The 25,725-nt window shown below is 49.7% G+C and overlaps 3 protein-coding genes across 8 annotated transcripts in view; 2 read left to right on the forward strand and 1 right to left on the reverse strand.

Annotated features, from left to right (window-relative positions):
* SLC52A2 (solute carrier family 52 member 2) overlaps positions 1-3,957 on the reverse strand; it is a 28,437-nt gene extending 24,480 nt beyond the window's left edge. The window contains exons 1-3 of the mRNA XM_083749555.1: positions 3,064-3,957; positions 2,893-2,954; positions 2,440-2,578 (exon numbers count right to left, since the gene is read on the reverse strand). The gene's annotated coding sequence lies outside the window, so the exon portion shown is untranslated. The remainder of the gene's footprint in view (positions 1-2,439; positions 2,579-2,892; positions 2,955-3,063) is intronic.
* A 786-nt stretch (positions 3,958-4,743) lies between these two features.
* Positions 4,744-14,651, forward strand: FBXL6 (F-box and leucine rich repeat protein 6). 5 transcript variants are annotated; one of them, XM_083749180.1, is made up of 10 exons: positions 4,744-4,796; positions 6,781-7,364; positions 7,654-7,809; positions 7,998-8,061; positions 8,686-8,817; positions 8,977-9,084; positions 10,944-11,057; positions 11,279-11,510; positions 12,911-13,160; positions 14,174-14,651. In XM_083749180.1, exons 2-10 carry the CDS (start codon positions 6,805-6,807, stop codon positions 14,340-14,342), a joined length of 1,785 nt encoding a protein of 594 aa, XP_083605306.1. In that variant the 5' UTR covers positions 4,744-4,796; positions 6,781-6,804; the 3' UTR covers positions 14,343-14,651. The 5 variants fall into 5 exon arrangements, with proteins under 5 accessions (XP_083605306.1, XP_083605307.1, XP_083605304.1 ...); XM_083749181.1 differs by having other exon boundaries at positions 4,774-4,796; positions 6,785-7,364; XM_083749178.1 differs by lacking the exon at positions 4,744-4,796 and adding an exon at positions 4,970-5,570.
* Positions 14,652-15,428: 777 nt separating this feature from the next.
* TMEM249 (transmembrane protein 249) lies at positions 15,429-24,832 on the forward strand. Of its 2 annotated transcripts, none has more exons than XM_083749453.1 (6): positions 15,429-15,611; positions 16,092-16,274; positions 17,639-17,736; positions 19,186-19,378; positions 22,396-22,481; positions 24,606-24,832. In XM_083749453.1, the coding sequence occupies exons 2-6, from the start codon at positions 16,148-16,150 to the stop codon at positions 24,768-24,770; spliced, it is 669 nt and encodes a 222-aa protein (XP_083605579.1). In that variant the 5' UTR covers positions 15,429-15,611; positions 16,092-16,147; the 3' UTR covers positions 24,771-24,832. The 2 variants fall into 2 exon arrangements, with proteins under 2 accessions (XP_083605579.1, XP_083605580.1); XM_083749454.1 differs by having other exon boundaries at positions 16,095-16,274.
* The last annotated feature ends 893 nt before the right edge of the window (positions 24,833-25,725 follow it).

Raw genomic sequence — 25,725 nt, forward strand, 5'->3', positions numbered from 1 at the left:
CCCCTGTTGGAGGACATACTTCTGAATGAGTAGAAGACAGACAGACTAAACGGCTGGAAAGCAAGCAAGTGTAGATCTGAGTTTATATCACTTTGCCAGGCACTCAGTATTCAATTTGATCTTAAAGGCCTGTGGCATCCTGAGTTCTGTCCTCAATATCAGGAGGTTCCAGTTCTGTCTGCCAGAAAAGGCTATAGGATCCTGCAACTGGAGTTTCTCCTGCGCCAACAGCCCCCTCCCCCAGTGTTCAGTGCGTACATGGAGAGGGAGGAACAGGAATAGGCATCCCCATTGGCTATAGCTTCAGACTTCTGCATGCAAAGTGGGAAGGCCTGAAGAGGGAAGTTATTGCATCGGAAATCCACTAGGGTTTCTGGTGACATGGGAGGATGGCAAGCTGAACTTGCAGAGATCCTCGCTTCAGATCTCCCTTCTGTATGTGCAAAGGTTGGAGGTGGAGTTGGTTGAGAAGGGGGTAGGACTTGTGCATGCGGCCTCGCTCCTCCCACCACATGTTCCGAGAACATGTCAAGGCAAATGCTCCTACTCTCTGAATAAACCATGTTCCCTTCAGCCGAGGAGACGGATTGCTAAAAAGAGGCCGTTCCACCTGTTCTTGAAAAAGCAACGGTCGCAAAGGAAGCAAAATGTTCCCCTCAGTTTCCCCCCAACTTGAATAAGAAAAATCCCCTCTGAACTTTACAAAAATGCACGCTGGGACGTTAATGCCACCACTCCCATGTCGGCACAGGCCAATGTAATTCCCCTCCGTTTTCCATGATTGTTTACCGTTCCAGAACCAACACCTGTTCCCTGCCTAATCACCGCAGTGCTCTCCAAGTGATGTGTACCAGGCAGTGTTAGAAACGGAGACACGAAAGCCAGGAGCTAAGGGCACCTTAAACCAAGGTTAAGGACACCACAACGGAATGTCTAGGCGTGCATTTTTATATCAAGAATACACAGCTGAAAATCAACGAACTGCGGCTAAAATATTGTGTTCATTTTTCACATGGTCTGGTCATTCCTCTGCCCATCTCCCTAATATTCCTAAGAGGGTCTCTTCTCCAGTCTTCAGAGAGGAGCTGGAAGTAGGGAGGCAGAAAAAGGTCCTCCTTTCCTTCCACTCTGCAGTTTTACTCTGAAATCTCAGGCGCAGGACTGCACCCAGAGCTCAGAAACTCCTTGCGCTAATTAAATTCCCTGTGGCAAAATGCGCCTAGAACAATGGGAGTTTCTGACCCTGGTACGAGGCACCTGGATTTGCAGATGAAAGCAGAGGACCTTGGCCTGCTCAAAGAAGCCCCTCGTGCAGGAATAGCTGATGCTCCAGCACAGCTTCCCTTCACCAAAACAAGTTTGCCTTAGAAGGGAAAATGGCAGGCAGGCAGGCTGCCTCGTCTGCCATGGAGCAAGTTATGGCATCCTGCCTGAAAGGAAGAGAAATTGGGAGTATGTCCAATTCCATAATGGCACCACAAACATCTGCTCTCCCTGCCAAAATCCAGCCCCAACAGGCAAGAAGCTGCCCCCACCCCCACGGCACTTTTTAAATTTATTTCTGCACATTCTAGGGATGGGCCTCATCTGCATAAATAAGTTGAACAACGCTCTCTTGCATTCCTACCTGAAACATTCCCAACTGCCAACATCGAGGGAGGCAGAAAGAGAAGGGAAAGGAAAAAAAAAAAATTCCTTCCAGTAGCACCTTAAGGTAAAGGTAAAGGTACCCCTGCCCGTACAGGCCAGTCTTGACAGACTCTGGGGTTGTGCGCCCATCTCACTCAAGAGGCCAGGGGCCAGTGCTGTCCGGAGACACTTCCGGGTCACGTGGCCAGTGTGACATCGCTGCTCTGGCGAGCCAGAGCTGCACACGGAAACGCCGTTTACCTTCCCGCTGGTAAGCGGTCCCTATTTATCTACTTGCACACGGAGGTGCTTTCGAACTGCTAGGTTGGCAGGCGCTGGGACCGAGCAGCGGGAGCGCACCCCGCCGCAGGGATTCGAACCGCCGACCTTTCGATCGGCAAGTCCTAGGCACTGAGGCTTTAACCCACAGCGCCACCTGCGTCCCTAGTAGCACCTTAGAGACCAACTAAGTTAGTTCTTGGTATGAGCTTTCGTGTGCATGCAAACTTCTTCAGATAAACTGAAACAGAAGTCACCAGACCCTTATATATAGTGAGAGGGTGGGGAGGGGTATTACTCAGAAGGGGGGTGGGAATGGGTGATTGGCTGATAGGTGTGGTAAACCTGTTGACGACTTCTGTTTCAGTGTATCTGAAGAAGTTTGCATGCACATGAAAGCTCATACCAATAACAAACTTAGTTGGTCTCTAAGGTGCTACTGGAAGGAATTTTTGTATTTTGTTTAGACTATGGCAGACCAACACGGCTACCTACCTGTAACTAGAAAGAGAAGAGGCACAGAAACCTTACCTTCCACCAGTCTCAGGCACAAACCCCTCTGGGTGACTGCAGAGGGAGAAGCATCAATTCTGAGGTCGGCAACCAAGGAGGACGGAAAGTTCAAGCGATGTCACAGCAACACCGGCTAACTTCTCCCGGGTCAAGGAACCTGGAAGCACAGAGCCTATCAGCAGCAGAATCGAAAGCCAGCATGTGCTGCTGAAATGAAAGTGGTGGCCAGAGTCGAATTCCTGCTCTGCTTGATGGCCTTGGACAGGTCCCTGTCTCTTTCAGCACAAACGGTGGTCCTCCCAGTCTTGTTGGACTCCCACTCCCACCTGCCACAGCTAGAACTGTCCACGGTCAGGGCAGGTAGGAGTTGGAGCGTATCAATACCAGAAGGGCCACGTATGTTCCTTATACTTGCCTTAAGAATATGGCTAAGATGCAAATGTAAGATGTAAGACCAAAAGGGTAACTCACTCTTTCAATGCATGTCCTTCTTCCCCTGCCCTCTCCTCCAGCCAAATCTTCATTGTGGGGTGCTACAAAACAGAGGAGTTCTCATCAGTCTCTCCAGATTCTCTTAATGCAACTCTCTTACTTGCCACCTCCAACAAGCCATTAAGCTAATTTCTCTAATATCCTCAGCACCTAAATCAGGACACCCCTGCTCCCATCAGTCTTTCTCTCAACCAGGCAGTTGCAAGCTCCCCAGTAGCACAGCAGCAGCAGCAGACTTTGCTCCTCATCCCTTAAGTTACTCATTGCCCTTTACAACTCCAAGTGAGAACTTTATCAAGAGCTTCCAAACAGGAAAGGGAGTAAGTCTGCCGCAGCAAAAACAAAGAATATTTCTACACTTTGAAGTCTAAGAGGCACAACACAAGGGATGAAAGAAAGGGCCTTCCATGATTTAGCACCTGGGCAAAGAACAGGAAGCAGATGGTTAGGAGTAAGCAGACAGGTCCCACAATGGAGGGAAGTAAGAAGCTGAGCCTCTAGTCTAGAGGACTTGTGCTTTTGAACTTATATGTAACTTATCTGGAGTCAGGAGCGAGCAGCAGAGTGACCTAGGCTGTAGATAACAACAAATTATTCAGGATGGCAAAAGGCCAAGTGGCCTTCAGAGAGCTCCAAAAGCCCCTCTCCAAAGTGGCTGAATGGGCATTAAAAGGGCAAACACCCCCCAACCCCTTCGGGTACACAGTCCTGGGGTCTGAACAGGCAGTGACTGACCAGGAAAGAGATCACTGGTGGGTAACTCAATGAAAATGTCAAATTAATATGCAATAACCCAGGGTGAGGGAGAAGGAAAATTCTGTGCTCAGCGTTATCAGGAAAGGTACAGAAAACATGACGGCCAGAATCTTGGCTTTATACAAATCTATGGTGCGACCACACTGGGAATAATGTGTTCAGTTCTGGTCACATCTCCAAAAATGAATTGTAGATGCAGAAAAGGGCAGCCAGTGTGACCAAGGGCAAAGAACATCTTCCCTGCTAGGAAAGATTAAAGTGCTTGGCATGAGTGCCTCATGTTAGTTTAGAAAAGGAAAAAAAAGGTTAAGGAAAGCCACGATTGCTTACAACATTATGCAGAGTGTAAAGAAGGCGGACAGGGACAGGTCCCCCCCCCCCCCGCTCATAATTTTAGAATTCAGGCCAGCAAAATTAATTTCAGAGCAGACAAAATCCAGAATTAAGTTATGGAACTCCGTGCCCTGAGAAGAGGCAATGGCTACAGGCTTAGGCAGCTTTGAAAGGGGATTAGACAAATTCACGGAGGGTGACTGAACTATTGCCGGCCAGAAGCCGCTCTCTCTAAAGAGAACCTCCATGTTCGGAGGAGGAACTATCCCACTGAATATCGATGGCTGGGCTGTCGGGAGGGGAAAACAAACAGCCATTCATAATAATAATAATAGTAATAAGGGCCTTCCTACCCTGCCTGTCATGCCTGGGGCCTCCCAGAAGCCGGTCCCGGGGGACAAAGGGCGCTGCGCCGGGCAGACTTGGCCTCCCTCCCGAAGGAACTTTCCAGGGCGCCTGTCCCGGCCTGGCCCCGCGGGCTTCCTCCCGCTCCGGAGGGCCGCCCACATTCCCCTGCGCGGGATGACCTCGAGGGGTCCCGGCCTGTGGAAAGCGAAGCGGCTGCTGCCCCAAGGGGTCTCCCCGCGGAGGGAAGGGGGGGGAGGGAGACCCCGAGGAGCGGCTGAGGGGGGCGGGGGGAGCAGGGCGACTCACGTGCTGCCGGCGGCGGCGAGCGGGACGCAGCCTGGCCGCGAGGAGGACGGCCTGGAGGCCCCGCCCTCGCCGGAAGCCCCGCCCCTTCCGCCGGGAGCCCCGCCCGGCTGAGGGGACGCGGCGGAAGCCCCGCAGGCCAGGTAAGGGCGCGGCGGGCCTCCGCTCGGCCCCGTCCCGGCATCCCCCGCGCCGACGCGCTCCTTCCCACAATGCTCCGCGCGGCGCCTGGCTCGCTCCCCTCCGCGGCTCTTTCCCAGCATCCCCTGCGCGCCTCTCCGCCCGGCCTGCCTTCCCACAATGCCCCGCGGCGCCAGGGAGCAGCTCCTCCTTCCCAGAGTCCTCCGGGCGGCCCTTGGGCGGCCAGTCCATCCCCCGCTCCCTCTCTGAGGGGCTGTGGGAAACAAAACCTGCCCTTTTCCCCTTTGGGGTATCCAAGAGCCCCCATAGAGCCCTTCCCTAGGTTCCCTATTGGTAGGAGAAGAGAACAGAGGCAAGCAGAGAATATGGAGAAGCAAAGCAGCTGGTAAGCCTGAGCTTTCTTGATCTGTTGCAACGGGGTCCTCACTCCCCACACGCAGGAGGGAGGAGGAACCCAGAACTAAGGTGTGCAAGCCCTTATATAGACATTTTAAATTGCCCGCCCTGGAGTCCAAGACCACCCCCAGATACATCATACCTACATCCCAGAAAGGGCGGTCTACAACAGAAATCTGAGTGTTGTTGTTTTTCCTGTCTGGCAGGTTATCTGATTGCCTTTCCTGGTCCTCTGGCCATTCCTTTGAAATGGTGCTTTCCCAATTCCTGAGACAATGGGGAGATTCCCTCACCCCCTCCCTCCTTGCAGAGGAAACGTTGGGTCAGTTTGGGAGTCAGAATGGTTTCAGGAAGGTCTCCCTGTGCTGCTCCAGACATTGGTACATTTATGAACATACACAGATACACACACACACATATATGACCTTAAAATTCTTATAACAGGGCCAAACTCCCCAGCACCTGGCTCCCTTGGCGGCTGCGATTTCCCCAGCCAAAGCAAGAAGAAGAAGAGTTTGGATTTGATATCCCGCTTTATCACTCCCCTTCAGGAGTCTCAACCGGCTCACATTCTTCTTTCCCTTCCTCCCCCACAACAAACACTCTGTGAGGTGTGTGGGGCTGAGAGACTTCAGAGAAGCGTGACTGGCCCAAAATCACCCAGCAGCTGCAGGTGGAGGAGCGGGGAAGCGAACCCGGTTCCCCAGATTACGAGTCCACCGCTCTTAACCACTACTGAGCGTTGATGGCAGGAGTGAAGGGACGGGGCTTGGATGAGGCAGCGTCTGGGCACCGGGGGGAAGAAGAAGAGCTACTCTCTCATGCCCTATAGGCATTTATTATCATTATCATTATTATTATTATTATTATATTTATTTATACCCCTCCCATCTGGCTGGGTTTCCCCAGCCACTCCATTGGCATTTGGCAGGAAAGGGGGCTCTGGAAGGTGGCTTCAGCCCGCTTGTGCCCTGGCAGCAGGAAGCCTGTAAGGAGCAAGGGGGTGGCTTCTTGCTCTAGGCAAGGCCGGTCAGAGTCAGACCTTAGACTTCCTTGAATGTGGAGAAGATTCTCGTTGCAAATAGGAGCTGTGAGGTGGAAGCCCCAGCTCAGCTGAGCCATAAGCTCATGATGTGGCCTTAAGGAAGTGCCATGGACACATGTGTGTTTGTGCGCGCACACACAGCGTGGGAATAATGAGACGGGCCTGCTTTATGACTTACTGAAATAGTACATTTCAAGGACTTGGATAACTTGGGGGAAAGAACTGTACAGTGGTACCTCTGGATACGAACGGGATCCGTTCCGGAGCCCCGTTCGCATCCTGAAGTAAACATAAGACGCATCTGCGCGGGTCGTGTTTCGCCGCTTGTGCGAATGCGCGTTATGTCATTTTGAGCCTCTGCGCATGCATGAACGGCGAAAGCTGGAAGTAACGCGCTCTGTTACTTCCAGGTCGCCGCGGAGCGCAACCCGAAAATACTTAACTTGAAGTTACTTCAACTCGAGGTATGACTGTATAACCACCAGGGGTATATAAATTCTGTTATCCCTTCTTGCCACAATGGTTGTTCTTTCACGTTTCCCCAGGAAGAATTCACTGGACACCCCCTTATGATCATAAATGAGACGGCCAGCATGGATGAGAAGCCTGGAGGGAGTGAGCTGTCTCCAGGGATGCCCCCCTCCTCTCTGCGACGGGTTCCCCGCAAGAGGGGGGCAGAAGTGAGGGGGAAGGCAGGGCTTGCCGGCCAGGCCCCAGCAAAGAAGAAGAAGAAGGCGGCGGCGGCTCGCAAAGCCCCTCGGAGAGTTGCCCCTCATTACCTTGTGCACGAGACGGACAATGACATGCTGCTGATAGTTTCCAACGTGGAGGAGGCACGACAGCGGCCGCTCCGGAAAGTGCCCAAGAAGAAAGGGAAGCAGAAGCAGCAGCAGAAGAAGAAGGGATTGAAGAAGCAGGCGCTTCCACACGGGAGGAAACGCGTAGAAGGAGAGACTTTGGCAAACCGGCATGTGGCTGCTGAGGATCAAGGAGAAGAAAGCAAGGCACTCCCCCTCAGCACCCAGCCAGCAACTGGAGGTTCCTGGGGCGAGTGCCTCCCAGTGGAGATCCTGGTCCAGATATTCCACCATGTTGTGGCATCGGAAGGCTCAGTGCCATTCCTCTGTAGGTAAATGGAGCGCTGTGGCCGCAGCCAAGGGGCAGGAAAGCATCTTGCCTGAGGAGAAGCAAGAGATCCCACAGAGCAGCCTTTGTCAACCTGGTCCCGTCTTCGTGGTTTGGACTATGCTGTGCGGGCTGGGACTGATGGGAGTTGTAGTCCGAAACATCTGGAGGGCACCAGCTTGGCAAAGGCAGCCATAGAGCATGCATTATTTTTCCAGATACTCACAGTGAGTCGCTGTCATGCCCAGTGGCCCTGTGAGACGTGACAGTCTAATGACTGGTTTTATCTCTAGGGTGGCTCGCGTGTGTCGTCTCTGGTATGGAGCGGCTTCCAACCCTGCACTTTGGCAGAAGGTGACTATTGGCCACTGCTGGGTTGCCCCAGGCCAAAAACATTCTGTTCTGGAGAAGAAAGTCCTAGACACAATGGGGTGGCTGGTTGCCAACCGGTGAGTATTTGCTTTTCTTTGTGGGGGATACAGTCTTGGAATGTGAGGAGCATAAGTCACCTGCCAGATTTCACCGCCTTTTCTTTGGCAGTGACTCTGTGGCTTCCCTATCCGTCTCCCTGCTCCTCTGGAGCCTATATGCATCAGGTCCGGAACGCGGAATCATTTTATGCACTTGCTCCTTGCAGGTTTTCTCACCTCCGAGACTTTGCTCTTTGCCACTGGAAAAGCCACGTGCCTTTTGTCCTGAAGGTGGGTGAGGCTACTGCAATCTTATTCCTTTTTAAAGGTAAAGGGTAAAGGGACCCCTGACCATTAGGTCCAGTTGTGGCCGACTCTGGGGTTGCAGCGCTCATCTCGCTTTATTGGCCAAGGGAGCCGGCGTACAGCTTCCAGGTCATGTGGCCAGCATGACCAAGCCGCTTCTGGCAAACCAGAGCAGCGCACGGAAACGCCGTTTACCTTCCCGCCGGAGCGGTAACTTTTTATCTACCTGCACTTTGATGTGTTTTCGAACTGCTAGGTTGGCAGGAGCAGGGACCAAGCAACAGGAGCTCACCCCATCATGGGGATTCGAACCGCCAACCTTTTGATCGGCAAGTCCTAGGCTCTGTGGTTTAACCCACAGCGCCACCCACATCCTTTTTACTGGCCTGCAAAAACCCAAATTTTGGAAGTGGGCAAAAGATGCAAAACAAGACAACTGCTGCCATTTTGTTTAATTATTGTGATATAGTGCTGTTTTTTTCCGTAATGTATAGAGCACATTGGTGCCGGAGGCAAGGTTAATGTGTTCTTAATATGTAGAACACCTTGACACCTGAGGCAAGGTATCTTCTGTCAACTAATCTCCCTTTCCTGTCCTGGACTATTTAGGCAATTGGCAAATCCTGCCCACTCCTTGCATCCCTCAAGTTGTCCCACTGCCGTGGCGTGACCACTGAGTCTCTGTGCGCACTGGCTGGATCCTGCCTGCAACTGGAAAGCCTGAACTTGCAGAATTCTCAGGTGAATGGTGGCTGTGCTCAGCAACTCCAAGGCGAGGGCAGAGTTCCTGGATCCCAGTGGCTTGAACCTGGATCCCACTGCCTTCTCTTGTAGATGTTCAGCTGCAGATTGGTTGCAAGATTGAGCTCCATAACCGATGTCTCTCTTCTGTGTTTCCAGGTTGACCCTTCGGCCGTGGTCAGCTTTCTGGAAGCTGCTGGCTCTCGGATTCGCCATTTATGGTTAACGTACAGCAGTCGGCTGAATGCCATTTTTTCTGTGCTTTTGGTAAACTTAGCTGAAACCCCATGCAGGGATTGGCTTGTCACAGAATAACTATTGTAAACAATGTTGAATCTCTGGCTGGGAGCAATGCTTCCTGAGGGGGCAGCTCGCAAATGATAGAGTGGAGTGGGTGCATAGTGCATTTAGTTCAGCGCCCTGGGACTCAGTGCAGGACATGCAGAACTGAAACACCTCCAGCAGATGTAATCCTTAGGCTGTGCTTGAAAACCTTTCCATTTTTTGGAAAGAAAGTGCTTTGCAGTCTCTCATTCAGTTGGCGTCATAGTAGCACTTTTGTTCCTAAGGTTAGGGTTGGAGAGAGAGTGTGGTCCAAGGGGTAGAGCCTTGGATGTAGATCTGGAAGAACCAAGGTAACAGAATTGCTTATCCAATGGACTCTCTGGGTCATGTTGCATTTGTCATGTACCCCTCTTCCAGGGTGGCCAACTCCATAGAGTTGTAAAGACAGATGAGAGGGCGCAATGTGCGCAAAAACTTTGCCCATTAGGAGTATTGCATAAAAATGTAATGATTTTAATGATGTGTAGTTGGAGTACTGCAGCTCACATCCAAAAAAGGAAGTCTCTTAAGGACTACACTCTGGAGGTTTTGTGATGCATAGTTTTCAGTTTGTTCAGCTTGAGGATGTGAAAAAGATCCTAGGAAACTTTGAGGCAAACCACCTGAATGCTTGACTCTTGTCCACCTTAGCAGCTTAAAGCATTTAGTTTATCCAAGCCCCCCTCCCATGAACTTGTCAATGGAAATACTGGGTGTAAATGTATTTATTTTTAAACCAGGAATGGGGGGGGGGGGCAGAGGCTGCATCTCCCATCAAGCTTAACCATTGGCCATGTGGCTGAAGCCAATAGGATTTGGATGTCCAACATCTGTTGACCAACATTCTTTTTGAGCTGCATTGGCTCACAGTCAGTTTCCGGCCCCAATTCAAAATGCTGTTTTTTACTTCTAATCATGTACAACCTCCGGAATGAATTAAGTTCGTAACTAGAGGTACCACTGTATTAAGAACAGCTTTGGCTCAGGGTGTCTGAAGGAACACTTCCTGGCATATGGTAATAATAATAATAATAATAATAATAATAATAATAATAATAATAATAATTATAATAATAATTTATTTATACCCCGCCCATCTGGCTGGGTTTTCCCAGCCACTCTGGGCGGCTTCCAACAAAACACTAAAATACAATAACCTATTATACATTAGAAACTTCCCTAAACAGGGCTGCCTTCAGATGTCTTCTAAAAGTTTGGTAGTTATTTTTCTCTTTGACATCTGGTGGGAGGGCGTTCCACAGGGAGGGTGCCACTACCGAGAAGGCCCTCTGCCTGGTTCCCTGTAACTTGGCCTCTCGCAGGGAGGGAACCACCAGAAGGCCCTCGGAGCTGGACCTCAGTGTCCGGGCAGAACGATGGGGGAGGAGACGCTCCTTCAGGTATACTGGACCGAGGCCGTTTAGGGCTTTCAAGGTCAGCACCCACACTTTGAATTGGGCTCGGAAACGTACTGGGAGCCAATGTAGGTCTTTCAGGACCGGTGTTATGTGGTCTCGACGGCCACTCCCAGTCCCCAGTCTAGCTGCCGCGTTCTGGATTAGTTGTAGTTTCCGGGTCACCTTCAAAGGTAGCCCCACATAGAGCGCGTTGCAGTAGTCCAAGCGAGACTGATCACCAGCTGAGATCTTTAGAGAAAGCTTGACTTCGTACCCCGCTGTTGTCTGAGGCTAGGCTGGTGGGCGTGCAGGATCAGACCTTCTCGTGGAATCTAGGTTTTAACTGGTGCTGCTGGACCCCAGTGCCATTTTCGGTTGTCATTGATATCTGACTTTGCTTTCCAGAATGGCAGCTGCCCAGGACTGCAGCTTCTAGAGGTGAACACAGAGATAGAGCAAAGTACTCAGCACTTCCAGCTTCCGATTGAACAGCTTCAAGTAGCTTGTCCACAGCTGCAGGTGTGTGTGGATTAACTGGGGTTGTGGGGCTGCCTTCTCTTATTCTGAGATGTGTAACAGGGAGACCTTGGAGCACCCCACAGTCGCCTAACATTGACTCCCATGGGTTCAGGTCGGAGGTCACAAGATTTGGGTTTGGTGTCTCCTTACCCTGTGGCTGATGAGTAATTCAGAGCTCAGGGCTGCCCTCCTGACCCTCCTGTTCTGCTTGTTCCTTCCAGGTCTTGCGCGTGCTCAACCTCATCTGCTACCCAAAGCCCATTCCCCGCTCGGCTCCCACTTCCCCCGGCTTCCCGCAGCTGCAGGAGCTGTGCCTGGCCACAACCTCTTTCTCCTTCGTCGACGACAGCATGCTGAAACGGATCCTGTGCACTTCGAGCCGACTCCGTGTGCTCGACCTGCGCGGCTGCTTCCGTGTCACCCCCAAGGGGTTGGAGCTGCTGCCCTGTCCAGGTGGGTGTGGAAGGATCTGTCGCCTCTGTGTTTTCTAGACCACTTTCTGGGCAGCCTAATCATCATCATCATCATCATCATCATCATCATCATCATCATTATCCCATCACTCATGCTCATACTTACCTTAGTTGGCAAATCTGCTTGTTTAAAGCAAGACCTGGCTCAGTCATTTATAACCTGCGAGTTGGAGGAGCTCCCTTATGCTGAATTGAATCATTACCTAATACAGTGGTAAAAAGGTAAAGGTAAAGGTACCCCTGCCCGTACGGGCCAGTCTTGACAGACTCTGGGGTTGTGCGCCCATCTCACTCAAGAGGCCAGGGGCCAGCGCTGTCCGGAGACACTTCCGGGTCACGTGGCCAGCCGCACACGGAAACGCCGTTTACCTTCCCGCTGGTAAGCGGTCCCTATTTATCTACTTGCACCCGGAGGTGCTTTCGAACTGCTAGGTTGGCAGGTGCTGGGACCGAGCAGCGGGAGCGCACCCCGCCGCAGGGATTCGAACCGCCGACCTTTCGATCGGCAAGTCCTAGGCGCTGAGGCTTTAACCCACAGCGCCACCTGCGTCCCTAATACAGTGGTACCTCAGGTTAAGTAGTTAATTCGTTCCGGAGGTCCATTCTTAACCTGAAACTGTTCTTAACCTGAAGCACCACTTTAGCTAATGGGGCCTCCTGCTGCAACCGCACGATTTCTGTTCTCATCCTGAAGCAAAGTTCTTAACCTGAAGCACTATTTCTGGGTTAGCGGAGTCTGTAACCTAAAGCGTATGTAACCTGAGGTACCACTGTACTGCTGGGCTGCTGCCTGAGGGAATAAGGTCTCCTCTTCAATATGGGTGCCATGCTTGTGGAGGAAGCTGAGCCTTCCCCTTCTGCGTGTATTATCTCTGTGCAGCCATTCTTTCAGGCATTTATTCCCCCCAAAGACAAAAGAACTCAGCGAGGGGAAAGGGGAATTTGAATGCAAAACCAAGTGAAGTAAATTGTGTGTGTAGAGCACACAGCTCTGCTTTTGTCGTGTGTAGTTTTAGAGTTCTCAGGCACATGAAGTTGAGACTACACAGATCTTGGGTGTAGGGAGGTCCTCTTGGCCACCTCATAAGGGGCCCTTAGCAGAGTTGTCCGGCTTGCCGTTTATGGCAAGAGGATGGTACATGGGATTTTTAGGAGTTATCTAAAACAGGACTGCCCCAGTCAAAAGCAGTGGCGATAGCGATTATATTTGTTTCAGTGAAACATGGCTTTATCACTGGATAATGAGTTTGGCCTTCCAACCCTGTTTGGTGTAAGATACATCCACGTGGCGGTTGTCTCATGTGATTTTATTATTTAATCATTGTACGTTTCCTTGCTGTCACTACGCTTATCCCTCCTGACACCAGATGTCTTCCGCAGACCTAGAGCAACTCTACCTGGGCCTGTACTGTAGTGCCAGCCACCTGCACCTGCCCCTCCAAGGCAGCCCCCTCATCACCTGGAAGTGGAACCACAGCTTGAGAGAGCTGGATCTGACCGGGCAGAGCTTCAGCGAAAGTGATCTGGAGCAAGCAATGGCTGCCTTCACTCAGGGAGACAGCGCCAGAGGGGAGCCAGTCCTGCGCTCCCTCAACCTCACGGGAACCAAGGCTGCCCTCCATACAGTCAGGTGAGCCGCGGGGGTTTCCCCTGAGATCATCTTTCCCCCTCCTCCAACTAGGTCCCAAGCCAGCTCTCTTCAGCTCTGGAGGAAAGCAATGTGGGGGCCACTTATATACTACTTGGGTGCTCCCTTCCTTAGAGGAAAGGTGAGAATCTTTGGACAGAACCACTTCAGGGCTGTGTCTTGCTCCTGCTGAATATATCTATATAATCATTTAATATCCATAACCCTTCAAAGTAAAAACAAGCAAACAATTTCACTATGGCTTAAAACATACATCTTAATAATTTTTTTAAGAAAATAAAACAGCAATAGTCAAAAACAGTTTCATCACTATCTGGATCTTTGGGGAAATGAAAACACCCTCCGTCTGGTGCTGAAAGGCAGCTGTGTAGATGACTGCCAGCAGTACAAAAGCAGAGGCGGTGGATTTCTTCTGGTTTGTGTAGCATTATGGTTAGACCAAAAAGTAGCAAGTGCCACTCACAACATGACCTCTGCTGAATGTTGCTCCCTGCGGTGGCTTCGGTTTGCCTGGCAGGCAAGTCTACCTTGGGAATGCCCAGACCGACCACAATCCATTGGCTTGAGCTCCAGGCCCGGAATGCTGCGCCCTGCAGAATTCACTTGTTGGCAGGCCTGGCCTGAATAATGGCTGCTTTTCAGGCCAGCTTTCCCACCCAGAAGCCCCCTGTCCCCGATGGGACGGAAGCCACATTCCTGAGTAGTTGGGAGGAACTTTGCACTGTTTTCACATTTATGGAATCTCTTGTTTTCAACCCATTTGAGACATTTTGGAAGGCATGTGCGTCTTCCTCCAAGCTTTGGGTTGATCAGAGTTGTGGCCTTCAGGGGAAAAGCACAGGCATATCAGCCCTTTGGAACCCTATTGGTGTTTCTTCCTGTTACTGACTGTCATATTACAGTGGCCTTGTGATAATCTAATGTTTTGCCAATTCCCCACACCAGAAAGGTTGAGAAGGAGCTTAACATTGATCTCCCTTCCTTCTCCCCATAAGCACCCTGATTGCCAGCTGCCCTGCTCTCAGCTACCTCAACCTGTCATCCTGCCGCCATTTGCCACGGGGCATGAAGAAGGTGTACCGGGGTTACGCTGAAATCCGGCAGTGTTTGCAGCAGCTCCTGACCAGCTCGGAAGAGCCAGCCACACCAGGAGATGCCTCATAGCAGCTGCCTCTCCAGGAATAGCGTAACAGGAGGATCAGTTCTGTCTCTCCTTGCCTCAGCAAGCCAAGTTCCTGTCCTTTTCAGCACCCACACCTTTCCCAGAGGGGTCTTACACGTTTCTCAAGGCAGCAGAGGTGCAGGATCTGTCCCTTGCAAGGAGAAAAGAGACTGTGATGTTCTCGCTGCACTACTGGGAGGGGAAACATTCTACTTGCTGTGTCCCCACCTTTTTTGTAACTTATTTCTGTTGTCTTTTCTATTGTTTGTAGCTCCAAACTCTACCAGAATAAAAGAGTTTTTTAAAATTTGCACAGTGGGTGTGACTCTGTGTTCTCTCTGGGCCTGGGTTGTAGAAAGCTGGTTGCTCAAACAGGAGTTATCCAGCAACTTCCAGATGCTTTCTTATCCTTGCACCTGGACCCCCTAAAAACACTTTGTCCAATCTAGACTAGGAAGATAAGGGGGAGCTGCTATTCGTAACATCTGGGGGAAGTTGCTGCCATTGAACGTTGACTTGTTTTGCCTACCCATGTCAGGGATGTGATTTAGAAGATCCTTTAGTGAGCTTTTAGTGTCATTGGCCCAGTCCTGTGGAACTCTCTCCTACTAGAGATTCAGTTAGTGCCTTCTGTGCCAACTTTCATATGCCTGCTGAAAGCTTTCCTGTTCTGCCAGGCCTGTGCAGGCAATTAAGAATATAACATTCCACAATAGTCAATGGATGTCTGTTTTCATCTTCTTAACATGGCTTTTATTGTACTGGTTTATGTTTTACTGCTCTAAAGCGCTTTGATACGCATTTTTATGGTACAGTGGTATACAACTGTTTTTAATAAATAAATGAATGACATTCCACTTTAACTCTAGCAAGCTTCCCATTCAGGTTGGTGAGATGTGGTCTTATGTTCAGCTCTTGGGGAGGAGAAAGTGAAGAGGGAGGCACGGTGTGTGTGTGTGTGTGTGTGTGTGTGTGTGTCACTCCTTGAATTAAGCACGTTCCTCCGTGATTCTGCAGAGGGCAGCAGCTGTGGTCTTGTCTGCGGTGTAAGCCCGGTTTCCATGGGGATGAGGGATTCTGTTGGCCACCGTTGCTACGGAAGCTGTCCCATGACTGTCCCACATCTGCTGCAGGACCAGGTGGAAAAAGGTGCACAGAAATAATTTGGGCACTGGTTGGTCCTGGTTCTTGGTCCTGGCTTTTCTTTAGCAACACTTTCTCTGAAAGACAGAGGCAGTCTTTCTAAGGAAAGGAAGTCAGATTCTTAAGGGGTAAGTAAGAATCTGCAAAGGGGACACGGGTGGTGCTGTGGGTTAAACCACAGAGCCTAGGACTTGCTGATCAGAAGGTCGGCGGTTTGAATCCCCGAGACAGGGTGAGCTCCCGTTGTTCGGTCCCAGCTCCTGCCAACCTGGCACTTCGAAATCATGTCAGTGCAAGTAGATAAATAGGTACCGCTCTGGTGGGAAGGTAAATGGCGTTTCTGTGCGCTGATCTGGTTCGCCAGAAGCGGCTTAGTCATGCTGGCCACATGACCTGGAAGCTGTCTGCGGACAAACGCCGGCTCCCTCGGCCAGTAAAGCGAGATGAGCGCCACAACCCCAGAGTCCTCCACGACTGGACCTAATGGTCAGGGGTCCCTTTACCTTTACCCTAAGAATCTGCAAATGCTTACCATTCAAAAAGGGCTGATAGGAGTTGCAGCCACAGTCTGTCCGGCCCGTGACAAGTGTCCTCCCTCTTCTCCCCAGCAGTTCTTTTCCAGGAAGGAGAAAGTGCAGAGACGCTCCCTTGAAGACCCAGCAGGATGGCCAAGGCTATACTCAAGGGCCCCCTGGTCCTCTGGCATTGCAGCTTTGCCAGCAGAGAGAAAAACCTCCCTGAGCTTCTCAAGGAGAACAAGTATTTTCCGTTCCAAGTACAGCAGCCCAAAGGTGAGGAGTGAAGCCTTAGGAAGACTTATTGGGTCTTCTTCATTGTGCTGAGGACGGTTGGAGGACTGCCTGAGACGGGCCACCGTTCTACTTGAAGTCTGCTCTAGCAACCATTGCACACATCGTAGGGAACCATCAAGCGGTATCTCCCCCCACCCCAGCCTCCCCATAACTGTGCATGAGGGCTAGTTCATGCATGAAGGAGTTAAGACAACAGAGCCATGTTCCTAGACTCAGCTGGGTCATGCCTCCCCTGTGAGGGAGGAAGTGAAAGTGCTTCTCTTCCTTTCTCACACTCTTCCAGCCATCAAAACAAAATAAAAAAATTCCTTCCCGTAGCACCTTAGAGACCAACTAAGTTTGGTATTGGTATGAGATTTCATGTGCATGCATACTTCTTCAGATTCATGCATGCACACCAAAGCTCATACCAATAACAAACTTAGTTGGTCTCTTAAAGTGCTACTGGAAGGAATTTTTCTTATTTTGTTTTGACTATGGCAGACCAACATGGCTACCTATCTCTTCCAGCCATGTCTGAACTTGCAGCAAGTTCAGATTACATGTTTGAAACTATCTTGTGCATTTTGCACCCAAGAGTAATCTGCCTGTGTTACCCCTTGCTGCTGCATGGATCAGTGCTTGAATCAGACCTTTGGATTTAGTAAGGAAAGCCTTTAGACATACTTAACACTGTGTGTCATTGCTACAGGGATAGAGAGAGGAGACGTGTTTTAAGGCAGACTAAATGGGATATGGAGAAGGGTCTAATAACTCATATTTCACACTATGCTGCTAGTTATCTTAAGAGTGTTTTTAACCCTGCTGGGGGCTGTCTCCCCCTTGAGAGTGTGCAAAGGCCCACATTTTGAATCCAGGCACCCAGCCTATTCTTTTGTTAATTTACCCACACATGGGTCAGATCTATTTTCATCCCACAAACCCAGCCCTATTCCTGTCTCTGACACGGGAGAAGAGAGGGAGCTATTCTCCGGAGTTACTCTCAGGCAAGATGCATGTCTGGGGTTAGGCAGGGAAACTTAGCTGCTTAAACTTCCGTGTTTCAGAATATCTTCATGATGGCAAGGGGGAGTCTGTGTCTTAGCTTGCTCACCCAAATAAAAAGGTGTCTAAACAGTTCTCCGCTGTCGCATGTTTTGTGTCATTGAAATATGCCACACAATTTCAATTTTATGTGCATCAGGAGCTCTAATTTTGTGTTCTGGGTGCTTCCCAGCTCTGGCCATGGGGACGCTGGGTTCTGTGGCCTGGGCTGAGGGAGGGAGGTTGGGGACTTGGCCTGTAGCTCAGCTCCGCGGGACTTAGTCCTGAATTTTGCCCTTTCTGCCTCCCCCCCCCTACAGTGTTTGTGATTGAATATTACAAGGACATGATCTGGAAGGGACTGGTGATTTTCCTGCTTTCTTTGGGGCTCAGCATACTTCACTTCAAATCACCACGGGTAGGCACATGATTCTTGCCACTGTTGAGAACCAGGTACCAACGAGATGTATTTGTCTTGCCGCAATTCCCCCGCTGTGGGAACGCAGCTTTCCCGTAAAAGTATTGAGCTAGTCCCTTTGCTGCTCTCTTGACTTTGCCTTCTTTCTGTTGTCTCTCCTGACACCACTTTGCTGTTGGGCGCCAGCTAATTCCTCCACAAACTCCCAGGTACAGTGGTACGTTGGGTTACAGGTGCTTCAGGCTACGCATTTTCAGGTTAGGGACGCGCCGAAACCCGGAAGTACCAGAACGGGTTACTTCCAGGTTTTGGCGCTTGCGCATGCGCCGAAGAGCTAATTCGTGCTTTGCGCATGCACAGGGTTGCGAATGTGCCTCACGCACGGATCGTTCACAACCTGAGGTTCCACTGTACATTCACAGAATTGAATAGGAATATAAAAGGGAGTTGTCCTGTAAGACAGATCACCATTGCTCCCATTTTGCATCTAGGGAACTGATGCAATCAAGTAGACAGCCTCAACTGTGCTTCTTCTGTGAAGTTGATGGGCCGCGTGTGTGTTTGTACAAATTGGTATCAGGAAGAGCTTGCTGGATGAGGCCAATGGCCCATCTAGTCCAGAATCCTGGTCTCCCTTCAATGAGGCCAAACTTAGATTCACAAAATGCTTAGGGATATGCATACCCCTGTGTACCCCCAGAAAAAAGCACAGGCTAGGAGCCATCAAGAACCCCTCTTCTCCATTGAAAGCCACCCCAGTTTGTGGCCATCCCTGCCTCCACAGTTTAACTCTGAAGGACTTATTTTTATTCGCCCTGAATCTTCAGACATTCAGCTTCATCGTATGTCCACAAATTCTAGCGTTTCTGTATCAACTATATCCATGTCCTGCTTAATTTTATACACCTCAGTCATCATGACCCCTCTGGCTCACCTGACCTGTAAGCTCATGATACAGACAGTGCAAAACACCGGGACACTGGGTTGAAATTTTCAACTTCCAACTTCCAAATATTAGGGGAATTCAAAAGATATTTTGGTAAAATTAATATAATTTGATTTTGCTTGGTAAGTAAACAGTGTGTAAAATCGCATAGAAATAATAAAAAATGATTGCCAAGACCAATATACCCCAACCTAGTGCCCTCCAGATGTTTTGTACTGCAATCCTCACCAGTCCCATTTGGCTCAGGCCTGACTGGAGTTGCAGTTGAAAACATCTGGACGGCACCAGGCTGGGGGACGCTGGTCCAGGTGAATACCTGGCTCTGAGGAGCAGCTGTAGGGCACAGATTTTGCCTTCCAGTCCCCTGTTTTGGAGATTCCTGGAGGCAACGGGTTGACCCTGATGAGGAGCAGGGTTCTCCAGCTGATGGACCTCTTTCTAAGCTCCATTTTCCCCCTGGCACCCCGAACCTTCTCTGCCTGGGCCCTTTGCTCTCCTTTCAGGGCACTCAAGACTTCACAGTTTTCTTTGTCTTTGGCATGTTGACCGGACTCTGGCTGTCCATCAGCAACATCCACAAGCGCCGGCTGATCATCAACCACATCAAGGAGGTCTACCAGTTCTACATCAAAGGCATCCTCTGGCAGGAGGGACCGCTGCATCAGATCTACGTGCGGCTCATAGCCCAGCCCGATGGTACCACCAGCAGGGCCGGAGGGGGGGGGCATGTAGAAGGCACCCTTGTCGCCTCCTCTGCTAAACTCCTCCTCCTCCTCTCCCGTTACCTCCAGGCCTTCCCTCTTGAAATAGACTCAGAGTCGAGAGTGGATTTCATGCTCTTGATTCAGCTCATAGTGGCGAGGAGGAATGGAAGTTCCCCCAGAATGTCTGCTTTATATACATTATTTACACAATGGGCCCCACGTGATTGGCCGATTCCAGGATTCTCCTGTAGGCCAAACAGGTTGTAGATTCACTTCCACCTGGAGCTGGATTGGGTGGCTCCTGTGGACCAATCAGACTGCTGCATTCTGGATCCTATTGTTCTAGAACCAATCAGACTGCTGCAGTTTGGATCCTATTGTTCTAGAACCAATCAGACTGCTGCCTTCTGAATCCTATACAACTCAGAACATAACACCTCTCCTCAAATCTCTCCCCCCTGCTAAGCTACTTGCTAAGTCCCACTCAGTCTTATCCTATTTTTGCATTTTAACTAATAACATTTAATAACTGTCTGGTGGTAATAAAACCTCCAAGGGTGCCCAAACTTTTTTCAAAGAGGGCCAGATTTTACAAAGTGAACATGTGTGAGGGCCGACCAAAGTTGGTGAGCTTTTTTTAGGATTGAAGTTGGTGAGCTTTTTTTTACAGTTTTACCCTGTGAGTGGCCTACACATGATTAAAATTGCATGTTGACGTTATCAGTAAAAGATTGCTAATAACAAATATGTAAAAGCATTCAAAAGACAATGAAAACTCAACCATAGGTTAAAAAGACACGATTCAGCTTCTACAAGTCTGGCTAGGCTTGCTTTCAGAAAATCAGGGAAATCAGAAAATCAGATTACAGCGAGGGCACCTAGCTAGTGTCAAGAGGCAGGGAGTTCGCAAGGTGAAGGTGCTGCCACACTAAAAGACTTCTTACAAGTGCAGAATGAGGGCGATGTGGCACTTGAAACAACACCAGCTCCACAGACTGAAGCGGGGAACACACAGGTTAACTGGTCCCTATCTGCTATGGGGTTTATATACAGTGGTACCTTGGTTCTCAAACTTTATGCGTTCCGGAAGTCTGTTCCAAAACCAAAGCGTTCCAAAACCAAGGCATGCTTTCCCATAGAAAGTAATGCAGAATGGATTAATCTGTTCCAGACTTTTATAAACAACCCCTAAAACAGCAATTTAACATGAATTTTACTCTCTGTTGAGACCCTTGATCCATAAAATGAAAGCAATAATCAATGTACCGTACTATGAAATAAATAAGGCAGTATTGTAGATGATAAAAGTTAAAATTATTATTTTTTCTTACCTGCACTAATTATAGTCATTGTTTGGATGGGGGCCTTTTATCCATTTCTGCGGTCACACAATCAATCAGTCAGTAGCTGAACTGGGTTCCACACCGTCACAAAAACAAATTAACCGAAAAAGCCTCAAAAACAAAAACAAAAAATCAATAGCAAAAGCGTCAAACTTAATCCGTTCCGGAAGTCCGTTTGACTTCGAAAATGTTCAAAAACCAAGGCGCAGCTTGGTGCAGGCGCCCTGGAAACAATAACCAACAGCTGCAGTGGATGTTCGGCTTCTGAAAAACGTTAGAAAACCAGAGCACTTATTTCTGGGTTTTTGGCGTTTGAGAACCAAGGCGTTTGAGAACCAAGGTACCACTGTATTAGGAACACCTAGGACGTGAGCCGGTAGCAAACTGGCCGCAGAATGTGGGACTAGATGGGTCATGGGCCTGATCCAGCTGGCTATTTCTATGTTCATATGAAAGCTTCACTTAAGCCTTTGCACCGCTGTTTTTGACTGCAACCCCCATCAGCCCCTGAAGGAGGAGGCATGCGCTCTGGGCTGCTCCTGGACCCAGGCTCATTGCTCCATGACTAGACAATGTGCCTTTTACCAGCTGCACCTGGTATGACAGCTACGGCTGCTCCTGTGCGCAGCCAAAGATAACTAGCATGTTTAGGACTAGTTAATACATGAAGGGGTTAAGACCACAGAGTGCTATTCCTAGACTTCACCTCATGTGGAGGAGGAAGTGAAGTTCTCATTCCACCATGTGAAACTGACCAGGCAACATGTCTGGGCTTGACTGCTTCAAGCCCTGACCACGTGCTCAGAAATAATTTCCTGTATTTTGTAAGCCCAAGGCTTTTCATAGAATTGGAAGGGCCCCTGAGGGTCATCCAGTCCAACCCGCTCCAATGTAGGGATCTCAGCTAAAGCATCCATGACAGATGGCCATTCAGCCCCTGCTTTAAAACCTTCAAGGTAGGAGAATTCACAACTTGTCAAACAACTCTTACTGCCAGAAAGTTCTTCCTGATGTTTGAAGAAGAGCCTTTGTTCTTCTTGCTGCTGCATGGGATAACACATGAATCTGACCTTTAGAGTTTGTAAGTAAAGCATTTAAACCAGGGGTCAGCAAACTTTTTCAGCAGGGGGCTGGTCCACTGTCCCTCAGACTTTGTGGGAGACTGGACTATATTTTGAAGAAGAAGAAAAAAATTAACAAATTCCTGTGCCCCACAAATAACCCAGAGGTGCATTTTAAATAAAAGGACACATTCTACTCATGTAAAAACACGCTGATTCCCGGACTGTCTATGGGCTGGATTGAGAAGGTGATTGGGCCGCATCTGGTCCTCGGGCCTTAGTTTGCCTACCCATAATTTAAACCTACTAACGGTGTGGTCTGTTTATTGAGAGAGCGTGAGTCCTGTAAACTGGATATTTAAAATGTCAAACACCCTCCATTCCTCATGCTTCACTGCGCTGCATGATACTGTGATTTTAATACGCTGCTGGGGTCTCTTTCTAAAGTGTGTATAGCCCCACACTTTGGATCTAGGGATCCAGCCAATTCTTTTATCAATTACCCCACACAGGTGATTTACATCAATCTATTTTGCACCCCACACCCTGGACCATGAGAGCAATGGCAGCTTCCATAGTAACGCTCTGTTTCCTCCTCATTCCAGCCTACGGAAAACGCTACTACAGCCTCATTATCAATGGATACCGCCTGGAGGTGCTCACCCTGGCTGCACTGACGGACCAGTTTGAGGTATGGGGTGGACCCTTACTGGGCCAGTTATAGGGCTTTGTGTCTTGACCAGATGCATGGCAGATCGAGGACCAAAGGTCCAGCCTCACACAGGATATCTGATGCATTTATTGGCTTGAGAGCACCTTCCAAAACAATCTGAATGGCAACTGCAGGAAAGAAGTTGGCCCTGCAGATTCCTAAACCTTAATGGTTCTCCATTTCTTGGCCTCTGCCTCTAGGAAAGTGTAAAATATAACTAGCTAAAACCATACTCACACAGCATCAATAGTTCAAAACACAGCGAGTCCTTTCACTGGGCAGACGCCCCCAGGCGAAGTACCAGGGCAAGAGCGTTTGACATACCAAGATTTCCCAAATTCACTACCGCAGCAAACCCTCAAGATACTCCGAGTCCCTTACCCACAATCCCAGGGACGGATCCAGCCTCTCCCATGTTCTGATCCCCCAGCAATGGGAGAAAAATCTCTATACTGGGAAAAATCCCTACACATTGTGGGGCCAAAAAGTTTCTCTAGGTTGTCGTCAACACTCCACTAGTACCTGCTCCTTGACTTCCTTTTCTGTATAATCTAAACTATCACGGGTGCTTCCGTTGTGATTCCTGCATTGCAGGGGGTTGGACTAGATGACCCTCGGGGTCCCTTCCAACTCTACCATCCTGTGATCATAGGGAGAGACATTGCACATGTGCCACCTGGTGGTTGGTTCTCGTGTGCATGTGTGCTTCGGTGTGTGCATGTTGATTTTTCTTTCCTTGTTCTTAAAGGGGGCGCTGCTCCTGTCGGTCTCCTGGGTAGCTCTTTAGGTAGTTGAAGTGTAGGTGGGTCCCAAGAGGCAAAGCACAGCGATAACAGCAAGAAACTTTTTTGAACTACATCACTGGGAAACAGGGGCAAAACAACAGCTTATATACATTCCTGGAAGCCTGGGCCACTCCCTCTCCCAACATGATTGGCTGCCTAAACTTCCAAGCTGCAAATCACAACTCAGAGTTCAAGGGCCAATGGCAGAGGCCCAAATCCTGAAATGCTCTGTGATTGGATATCATGTATCGGTTCAGAATACAGGAGCTCAGAACCTTTAGTCCAGACTCAAGCTCAGGCAAACACAGACCGCTAACTATATAACCGTCCAGTGGTACCTCTGGTTGCAGACGGGGTCCGTTCTGGAGGTCCGGCCAGATCCTGAGGTTTTCGCAACCTGGGAGACTGCTTCTGCACATGTACATGCGGCGTTAGAGTGCTTCTGCGCATGCGTGTGCTGCAAAACCCTGGAAATATACTTCCGGGTTTGATGCTTATGTATCCCAAAGTTTACGTAACCGGACGTAAACTGTATTTATGATTGCATTCCAAATATAATTAACCCTCTCAGATAAGACCTACTATTTTACTGACCCCACCCCAATCCTGGGATCTAGCCGTGGAATTCTAAGCACTAATGGCCACCTGCAGCCTCTGGTCATACATCATAAACATTTCTCTCAGTTTGTGTGTGTATAGAGGGGCAAGCCACATTTCTGAAGGGGGCAGGCTTTGTCCCCTATGTTAGATTTCTGAATGAGAAAGGGAGGCATGTTTCACATTACCCTTCCCACTGAATCATGGAATCGTAGAATTGTAGAATCATCTACTCCAACCCCCTGCAATGGTAATATTTTAGTTTTCTGTTACGTTGCTTTGACTGTATGCTCTATATTGGACTTTCTCCAGATTGTTTTATTTATGTTTTATTGATTTAATATGCTGTAAACCCCTTTGAGGTTTTTCTTAAAAGTATAAAGCAATATAGAAATTCATAAAATAAAATAAATAATTGGACTGCTATTTTATCTGAAGTCTACTCCTACTGCTTTGGACTGAGTTCACTTCCCAGCAGCCACCTTGTCTCCATTTTCACTTTTGGATCTGACTCACATCTGTATGTAAAAAGGACCTTTCTGTCAAGTAACCGCAGAGGTCCAGCAGAAGGGGCGATGAGGGTTAGGGAGATCCCTCTGTTTCCCCTGCAGGCCTCAGGTGGCCCTTGGCTCTCCCCACCTTTGAGAGTTGGAGGGATGAGAACGGCTCCATCCTTCCAGGCCTGCTCAACCTGCCCCACCTTGCCTGTGTCTCCCCCCAGCTTCTCGATTCCGTGGGGCGCCGCATCGCCCGCAACCTCAACCTCAACTTCTTTGACTATGAGGATGTCTCCACGCGTCACGTCATCAGACACCTTCCGCCGCAGAGGTACGACGACGACGACGACGACGACGACATGGACTACGGGGAGAACACGAGTGTGTGAGGGGAGCGGCCAGGGGTGGGTGGGTGCTTGGCTATTAAAGGTGGGCACTCTGTTCTGGGTGATGATTGTGTCCAAGGTGTGTCCTTTGCCAGGGCCTGCCTGGTTCCTTTCTTCTCTGTCCATCAGCAGATGTCTTCTGAGCTGCTCTGTGTCTACAACGGCCCAGGTTCAATCCTGGGGATATCTCCATGGAATGGGAGAAGGAGGGTGGGTGGCCCAAAGGAACTGGGAGGAATGGTTCCAGCATGACCAGACCCAAAAACCTCTTGGTGCTGGAGTGGTCCAAGAGGAACTCCACCCAAATTCATCCTGAAAGCCTATCTGTTGCCCAGCTGCTAGTGGTTAAGAGCAGCGGACTTGTAATCTGGTGAACCGGGTTCGATTCCCCGCTCCTCCACATGCAGCTGCTGGCTGACCTTGGGCCAGTCACACTTCTCTGAAGTCTCTCAGCCCCACTCACCTTGTGGGAGAGGAAGGGAAAGGAGAATATTAGCCGCTTTGAGACTCCTTAAGGGAAGTGAAAGGCGGGATATCAAGTCCAAACTTCTTCTTCTTCTTTAACAGGAGCTTAACCCTGCCTCGTGGAGCAGCCAGTCAAGTCTGACTCTCTGGTAGGTGCTGCTATCCCCGACTTTTGAAATTGAAATAGAAGTGTTTGGATTTGATATCCCGCTTTATCACTACCCGAAGGAGTCTCAAAGCGGCTCACAATCTCCTTTGCCTTCCTCCCCCACAACAAACACTCTGTGAGGTGAGTGGGGCTGAGAGACTTCAGAGAAGTGTGACTGGCCCAAGGTCACCCAGCAGCTGCAGGTGGAGGAGCGGAGATGCGAACCCGGTTCCCCAGATTACAAGTCCGCCGCTCTTAACCACTACACCACACTGGCTCTTTATTGTCACTTGTCTACAGTGAGATTACAGGAGCACCCCCCCCCCCTCAGCTCTCTTAGTCTTA

The sequence above is a fragment of the Podarcis gaigeae genome, assembly GCF_964106915.1.
Source record: "Podarcis gaigeae genome assembly, chromosome: 7".
In the NCBI taxonomy this organism is placed as follows: Eukaryota; Metazoa; Chordata; class Lepidosauria; order Squamata; family Lacertidae; genus Podarcis; species Podarcis gaigeae.